General features: G+C 33.3%; 1 protein-coding gene across 1 annotated transcript in view; it reads right to left on the bottom strand.

Annotated features, from left to right (window-relative positions):
• Positions 1-6: 6 nt before the first annotated feature.
• The window catches only part of LOC106470137, a 16,054-nt gene continuing 6,636 nt past the window's right edge, over positions 7-9,424 (bottom strand). The window contains exons 2-4 of the mRNA XM_013930666.2: positions 7,209-7,257; positions 3,072-3,261; positions 7-2,316 (exon numbers count right to left, since the gene is read on the bottom strand). Coding sequence (XP_013786120.2) covers positions 2,133-2,316; positions 3,072-3,261; positions 7,209-7,257 — 423 coding nt within the window. The 3' untranslated portion in view covers positions 7-2,132. The remainder of the gene's footprint in view (positions 2,317-3,071; positions 3,262-7,208; positions 7,258-9,424) is intronic.

The raw sequence follows: 9,424 nt of genomic DNA, 5'->3' as shown, positions 1-9,424 counted from the left end.
TATAATAATTGTATTTCAAATGGTTTACCCTAATGTATTACTTAGGCTGTTTAATAAGGTTAGGCTGTATTAGCTGCTTTACTGTAATTAAAACTGTGTAGTGTGTGTGGTAACAGATTCATCAGACAAACTATTTAAAAAGTTACTTTCAACCGTGCCCAGTAATATAATTTTTAGATTTTTGTGATGAAATGTTTTGAGTTTCTAAATGATAAATAATTGTTGCCCATATTGCTTGCATCTTTTAACAGAAACTTATAACATTTATAGTAAAAAAATGTAGTTTAGTTCAGTATGCTTTGTGCATTATTTTTAACAATATAAATATTAAAAAGTTTATCTTTAAAATCAAACATTCATTCCAGATAACACAATTTTAACTTTATAGTAAACTGTCCTGGGTAAGATTAGTGCTGTACTAAGGATGAACCTTACTGTGTATTTTTAATTTTCTTGACAGAAAAAAAAATTGAAAAGGCAACATAATCAAAAGCTAAAGTTTGGTACTGCTTGACATAATTAACTTAAAAAACAAACAAACATGTTCTTATCTATCTTAACATTAACAGTTTCTTGTAAGCAGGTGAACAAAGCCACTTATTTTCATATTACTTCTTTCATATTAGAAATTTTAAAGTTCCTAATTCTATATCTTTAGGTCAAACTTTCTATCATGAAATAAATGCAGTAATAAGTCTTAATTCATTTGTTTTGGATTTTTTTTTTGCCAAGCTAAACAAACCATCTCTAATTTTGAAATGACAGACTAAAGGGAAGGCAGTGTCTATTGCCAAGTCTTGTCTGACAAAACAGTGAGATTTCACCATCACTTTTATAACACACCCATAACTCTAAAGTGCAGTGTTTTTTTTTTACTGCAATGAGCCAGGAACCCCCAGACTTACAGTCTGAGCACACTAACCACTGGGCACCTAGCCATTTTTATTTGATTAATTATAATCTGTGTCAATACTTGACATTTCAATCAACAATATGAGATCATTTTGTTACTGTTATTAACTTTCTATAGATAACACTATAAAAACAGTTGTAACATTTAAAAATCCATTCTAACATTCTAGATTAATGTTTCTCCAAAATATATATATATATTTTATTAAAGTCAAAAATGCAAGGCAACAAGAAATCTTAGTTCTTCTTTGAAACCTAAGGTAAGTAGAGTTAATCAACAGGTGACAATTTCATTCATAGCTATAACACTGATACCCATGGGTGGCCAAATCTCCCACAGATTTAAAAGCCAAAAATAAATCCTAGGATTCAGGATGGTAGCTTAATCCAGTGATGGGCAAGGGAGAGAGATTCATACCTTGTCCCAAGAAAATTTATTAACTAATTTTCAATTTTGTGCAATTTTCAGATATAAACAAAATATACATATTGCCTTTGGTGTAATTTAATGTTTACAGTTTTTTTAAGGTGAACCAACCACTGAGTATTTTATGTATGATGCAGAACTATATAATGCTCACTGAAATTTTTAATGCCAATTATCAATGAATCTCAGCAACTGAGAGCCTTCTAGCTAATACGTGAATATTGGCTGATGGCCAAACATCAAAAACCTAAAAGTCTTTGGAAATGTGGAGATTCTTTAAAGTATTTCAATACTTATTAAAGCTTAAAATGTTGTATTAATCTTTTATAATGATGTTTAATTAGATTGCAAATATTACTGTATATACGAAAAACATTTTTTTTTAATGTATAATGCGCTAAGAATTCCCAGACACCAAATCCATTCTTTTATGTCCCATGATGACCAACCTCACGGAATTCAGAATGCCTTTTTGATATCAAAAGAGAAGTAATTAAAATTACAGGGAAACAAAATTTGAGTTGAATTACATTATTGTTACTTCAGTTAGAAATAAGTTATTCCAATCCCTTCAACAGGGCCAAATTTAGGCCCTTTGAGGTCCCCCATGCAATACTGTAACACTGGAGGCCCCTTACTACGATAATTCAAAATTGAGGTTTCATCCTTTCTAAATCTGACAGACCTTCAACCATTCCTACACTTAATCTTAACATATTTACTATTTCATGTAAACCATGACAGTTCTAAATAAAAAAAATACATTTATTAATTGTTTCTAGCTACACAGAACTTATTTTCTTTTTACAATTCCCCTCTTTTTCTTTTTCCTGTGCTGTTTTTGCTGCAAGTGTTTCTTCTTTCTGGCTTGTTTCCTATCTTTGATTTTCTGTTGCTTATTTTTCTGTTTAAAAACATTACTCTTCTTCACTGCAGCAGCATTGTTTCTTCTAAGATGTTTTTTCACATCAGATGTCCTGAAGAGAAATGTAATTTATTTGTAAATACTTTTACAGGGTACATTTAAAGCTAATGTGACATTAATTCTGCTTATCTTAAAATAAAACCTTTAACTTGTTTTACAATTTAGATATTGATATGGTCATTAAATATCCAGAGACAAAAACAAAAGGAATGTCTTTCTTATTCTTCGTAAAATAAGTTATTTTTTTCTTCTTTGGATTTCCCCAAGAACATCTGTATTTGTGAAAATAGCTAATGTTTAAAAGTATTTTTCAATTAAATACATTATAGCTTTAATGTATATTTCACAACAGATTCCTTTGTATTGAAGCTGACACATGGAAATGTTGAAAATATGAACAGCAAAAAAATCTGCACCAAACGTTTTTTTGTAATTCACTAAAGTTCTAAAACATTATTTTTTTCCTTTCCAGGTTATTTGGTTTATTTATCAAACCAAAGGTTTCATTTTTATATCAAGTCTTAAAGCAACTTAACAGAAATTCTTATCTTTCTTAATACGTGAATCATCAATCAAACTAACGTGATTTACAAAAAAATTCATCACCACGAATAGAAATGCATTAAGAAATAATACAAGTTTAAATACAAAAGAAGGCTTTCACAGTACTTCATTAAACATTATGAGATGTGGTATTCAAAACTTCCTCGATCTATTTGTAAAACTAACCTAAATCTCGTTCACTATCTTACTGCCACACATCCACATAAATTGTAAGTATAGAGAATGATGTTATGTGTTGTTTACCTAACAGGATCTTGGTCATTTCCAGGTCGAGATTCCTGTGACTCCTCTATTTCTGAGATCTCATCATCAGATTTGTTTGTGCCAAGTTGTTGGTCCCTGTAACCAACTAAATCACCATCTTCCAGTGTACTGATGGTGACTGTGTGCTTTTCTAGGTCATAGGTTATTGGTTTGAAAAGATGTTCCACCTCTGAAATAGATTAACTAAGCCTGAAATCTTGCACTTTTAATATGCAAAAAAAAATCAACTCAACTAGACTAATGTAATAAGTAAAGTATCGTGCAATTCTAACAACCAGTCTTGTCTGTCAGAAAATTGCATAACACATATTTAGCTGCCATCGGAAGCCCACATATTTTAGATTTATGCTACTTATGCACAATCACCATATTTTTTTAAGCTGCAAGACTCAGTATGCTGTGACTAATGACTTAATGGTCACCTAATATCGTAAGCCTGGAGAGTTAAAATCTAAAAATACTATACTTTATTTGAGTATTTTATTAGACTACTATAAACTACAAATAGTTAAGTTATAAACTGTCAGTAGTAAAATACTTTTATACACATAACAGCTACAAAGGTTTATGGTTAAGATGTATATCTCTATAAGTAGACAATAAATAAAATCAATGTTGTGTAAGAAAATATATGTTTCACAAAGTTTCCAGGTGCACTGGTCATTCTCCAAGTTTACTTCATACAACCCCACAATAAATATGATGCTACACATCCAACCATTAAGTTTTTTCTGTACTGATGGCTTCAAGGTTTTCTAAGTGATTTGGGGTAATTTGTGAGATCAGTGCATATATCGTGTGCATAAACTTAAGTAGTACCTTACTAGTTATGATTGTATCAATAATAATGTAAGGAACAATTTAACTGGTTTTTCTTTTCACACTATACTAATCTGAAAGGTAAAATGTATGATACTGTAAACTTTTAGAGTAATATCATTTCCAGTTAGCTCAAAATAGTTGTTATGATAATACACCGGGGCCCCACTATAACGTGGTCCATATCACAAGACCGTGTTATAACGAGGTCCTTTCAAAAGTGCCTAGTCAGTAGCCAGTATAATGGAGAAACTACAAATAAACTGACTAAACTGATTAAAACAGCCTCATTAACAGATAAACCATCTGATCTAACGTAAACAAATAAATTTCTGGTAACAAAAAAGTTTTACAGAGAGAAATGCCATTCAATTTTGATGAGAAATCTCATAGGCTAAGCCTCTTAATTAGTCATAAGGCTGCCATCTACTTGGCTGATTCTAAAACCTAACTACATGTTTTCTTATCAAAAATTTATTCTTAAAATAACAATAAAGGCATTATCAATAATCCAGCATTAATAAACAGTTTTGTCAGTTGTGGAGTATTTATACTTTAATAATGTTTGAAAAGTAGCTAAAAAGACTGGAAATATGTTCTGAAAGAATAAATTTCAATGAAAATTTGGGGTCCAAGATGGACCTGCATTATAGAGTTCCAAGCTATAGTGATCCACATTATAGTGAAGCCCCAGTGTAGTGATAGTTTTCATGTAAGATTGTTTGTTTGTTTTTTGGGGTTTATTGGCACAAAGCAAGATGGCTGGCTCTCTGCACCAAACCATCAGTGTAAAGACAAAAACAGTGTAAAACTCAAGTAAAAAGAAATCAAGTTAAAAGCCAAACATTGTCATAAAGCTAGTAAAAACACAAATAGATCTAAAAAGGCCAATAGCCTGTAAAATGCTACAAACACAATCAAGTTGAACAGTGTCACCATCACCAATGACACAGCTCAGTGTCAGGGGTAAACCCTTAGAAAACATGTGTCTAAAATGGTGCTACCACTCAGAGTCGTAAGGACAGCACAACAATAAAATGTGGGCTATTGTGACTTGAGTGTCACAAAGCCCACACATTGGTGGACCAGTTCCAGATAAAAGAAAACAAGTTAAAAAACTGACTGATGTGTAGCCTAGCCAAAACAACTTTCTCCTTCCGATCCTTACAGAAACAAGACGGCCAAAGAGCAACAGAAGGTTTGATTTGGAAAAGCTTGTTATGACGTTGTCACACCAAGTCAACTACCAACTGGTGAGAAGCCATGCCTTGAAAACAGGACCATAGTCCACATATGGGACAGGCATCGATGTGACAGCACCAGAGCAGACAGACTTAGCTGCGGTGTGTCACCAAGCTCTTTTTCAAGAATACCGAAATGGCCAGGTATCCAGAAAAACTGGATAGATATTGGAGATGGAGAAAAATGGGCCAGTTGTTGTTAAATATCAACAAGAACATAGTGAGAACTCATGTTAACCAATTCCAAGGCCAGGAGACAGCTAAGAGAGTCAGTGTAAATAGTACAATTGGTGTACTGCACAGCTTCTACATGATCCAGGGCAAGAGAAATGATGACCGACAGTAGACGTGAAAGTCATCAACATAGAGGTCATTTGCAACAGTAGGAGGAAGTTGTTTAGTGATAACATTGATCTTGACACTGAAAATGGTGACACTCAAAACACAGCCCTTAGGGACTCCAAGTTCCTGTGTGAAAGAATGAGAAAGGGTTGAACCCATACAGACTTGGAATTGCTGGTCAAGTTGCTAAAAAAAAAGGGTAAATGGCCAAATAATCCATATGAGTGAAGGTCCTGCAAAATATCATACATCCTTGTATTGTCATAAGCCTTCTCACGATCAAAGAAGACAGAAAGAAGATATTCTCTCTTGAAGAAGCTCAAGATTTCAAGTTGAATCAGGTTGTTCACAGTGGAGCACTGTCGACGGAACCCACCTTGGGTGGATGAGAGGAGGTTGTTTGATTCAAGGAACCAAACAAGACGTGTATTAACAATCCTTTCTAAGACGTCACACAGACAGCAAGCCAAAGCAATTGGACGATAATTAGAAGGGATCCTTCCCAGGCTTAGAAAAAGGTAGAACAATAGCTAAACATCAAGAAAAATGTTCTTCTGCCAGATCCAGTTAAAAACAACCAGAAGATGAGCAGGAGAGAGATGGCACAGCAACTCATAGTGCACATCATCAGGTCTAACCAATGAAGAGCAAGCTTCAATTTCACCAGTGTAAAAGGGTGAGTATAGTCATAGATATGATTGGCCTGAAAGGAAAGAGGCAATTGCTCTGCTCAAGACTTGATGGCCAAGAAGTTAGGGGAAGAAACAGAAGTGCTGGAGTGATAGGAATAACACTCCCCGAGAGTATCGGCAATGTTTGGAACATCAGCAACTTCTTGGAGATTGGAAAGCAAGATGGAAAGGAGAGGGGAAGCGTACTTCCCATTGACCTTCTGAAAATTGTCCCATATGACTTTGGAACTGGTGGTAGAAGATATGCCGGTGGTGAACTTAATCCAAGGTTTCTTTTATGTCTGACCTGCCAAGCATGGGCATCAGCCTGCTGGAAAGCAATGTTGTTGGAAATAGTGGGATACCTGCGAAAGGCATCCCAGGCCCGTTTCTGAGCCTTCCGTGCCTGCTGGCAGACAGGAGACCACCATACCGTGGGAAACGTGTCAAGAATTTGGGGACAGAATGAACAGCTGCTTGGAGGCAGATACAAACAGTAACTACCTCCAAGCAGTCATTGATAGATGGAAGACTAATGACAGCAGGATCATCTACAGGAATTCACGGCCAAGGTGTTGTGTTGCAGTGCTCCAGACACCACTAGACCACCAGGATCCTCTCCTCCCTTTCATGGGTTGCCATGCACAAAAAACACATGGGTGGATGTTCAGATCCCAGATGAGAAAAACAGAAAATACAGGTCCCTCACCATGTACACGAATCCACAGGGGTTTCATGTAAGAATAAAAGTCCAATAAGGTACAATGTCAAAATAGTTATTCATTTATTACTATACCAATGTTAAAGTTATTTCATTTACCATCAATCAATATTACTCGCTCTCCACAGAACATAAATTGATAAGATTTAGAAAATTATAGTAATAGCTAAACTGTAATTAAAGCCAGTGTCTGTAATATGTGAAACAAACATTTTTATATCTTATGCTTTATAAACCACCACAAATATTCATCATCCTACTACTTAATGCTAACTAACACCAAACCAAAACTTAAGGAAGAATTAACCAGAATGCAACTTGCCTGGTACTGCACATTGTGATGTTATAATCTGCTTCATCATTTCTCTTTGCTGAAATAGAAGACAAGATATTTTTAATATACATTTTTCTAGTATGCATGTATTAGTATCTAAGTATTTACATTCAATACTAATGTAAGGAACAATTTAATTGGTTCTACTTTTCACATTATACTAGTCGGAAATGTAAAATGTATGTTAGTGTAAAATGCATCATTTCCAGTTCGCTCAAAATAGTTGTCATGACGATACATTAGGGCCCCACTATAACATGGTTCATATCAAAACTACCATGTTATAATGAGGTCCTTTCAAAAGTGCCTAGCCAGTAGCCAAAATAATACAAAACTAGAGATAACTGATTACAATGGCCTCATAAACAGATAAGTCATCTGATCATAACATTTACCTCTCCGTATTTAGAGTTAATGACCACATTATTTTACACCAATTACATGAAACTAAGTTCTATGTATAAATAAAAAATGTTTTATGGAAAACACTCTGCAAACTGTTTTGAAAAAGAACTTTAATATGCTCGCAATTTTCAATAAATCTGTTAAGTCAATTCAAAGAACCCTTTCCTTACCCCTTATTTGAGATCCCAACTTAAAATTTCAAACCTAAACTCACATACTTATCTTGAATGGTTATTTATGTGTCCTTTCCAACTTTCAGTTAAATCTATGGAACAGGTTCTGTGAGCTCCCAAACTCCTTTTCATTTCCATTTTAAGGCTCAAATTCAAAAATCTCAAAATTTGAATTAATAAAATTATTTTGAACAGCCTTTTGCATGTTAATACCAATTTTTAAGTAAATCTATTCAGTAAAAACCGCTGACCCCCTCATGATTCTATAAGAGAAAAAAAATTTAAGTTCTTTGTAAATTCAAAAGCCCACATGCAAGAGTTTTAAGTCACTCAGTCAGAACTGTGGTAGTTAAAATAACACAGAAACATATATAAATACAATTGATAATTAAAACACAGATAACTAACGTATATTTCTTGAACTATTAGGTGATTCTTAATCATCAGTTTGTCACTTTCTGCCTTGTGACTGTGATCAATCCATTTGGGTCAATCAAAAGTATTAACTTCATTTTAGAAGTGAAACAACGGACTTCTTAGTCACTTCATTGGAATATTTCTTTTTTTTTTTTGTTTGTTTTTAGTTCAAAGCTACACAATAGACTATCTGACCTCTGTCCACTATGGGGAAGTGAATGATGGATTCTTAGCATTTTAAGCCTGGAGACTTAATGCTGACCCCCCTGGAGACTTATTGAAATAACATTTTTAGCTCAATAGGCAGGTTACAACATTAAGTAATCACAAGGAAACTGAGATCAACGCATTTTCAATACTCAGAAAACAAGTCCAGTGTAATGATTCTTCAATCGCAGTGAAAATCCTGACAGAATTATGATAGATACTATGAAACTTGATGTACCACTCTTATTAGTCAAATAGATATACATCTCTACAAAACTACTAAATTGTACCAAAATTTACACCCAGGTTACTGTCCATGAAAGAAGAGCCTGAACATAATGACCCATCATCATTCTCCAGCATCTATAAAAAGTGATGTACTACTGTTATATCTAATAATATCAATAAACAGTAAAAAACTGTACATTATATTTACTACATACATCAAACTACTTAAATGATATAAAAGTTCATGATTTAATTGTCTTCATTGTTAATATTAAAACCAAACCACTCCAGTAATCAAACTCATTCTAACATTACAGTACTTTAAAGGACAGAAATAATGAAGAAATATTTTTATAAAATGGTATTTTAATTTGTATAGAAAGTTTCTATGTGATAAAATATTTTTTATACTTCGACAAACATGGTGTCATATTTTATTACTATATAACTAAGTTATCACACAAATGAATTTCCAAAGATGCAGATTTCTTTCTTTGAAAAATAATTTTAAGAGTAGTTAGAAAATCTAAGAAGTTACAAATTTTTTCTCTCTATTAGAATTTAAGTTTAAGCATCTGATCATAAATTAACAATGTAGACAGTTGTTAATCATATTTATACTTGTGTATAGCCAATCAAAAATGACAGGTGTTAAGAAAACTCTGTAAAGATTGCTATAAATTAACTAATGAAAATTACAGGAAGAAGGAATTGTACACTATAATTCAGAACATAATAATGACAGGTCAGTTTTAGTGAAGGGAGATGGATGGA

This window comes from Limulus polyphemus, unplaced genomic scaffold, assembly GCF_000517525.1.
Source record: "Limulus polyphemus unplaced genomic scaffold, Limulus_polyphemus-2.1.2 Scaffold3841, whole genome shotgun sequence".
Lineage (NCBI taxonomy): Eukaryota > Metazoa > Arthropoda > Merostomata > Xiphosura > Limulidae > Limulus > Limulus polyphemus.
The sequence above is the reverse complement of the archived record's forward strand: the minus strand, read 5'-3'. Positions and strand labels throughout refer to the sequence as shown.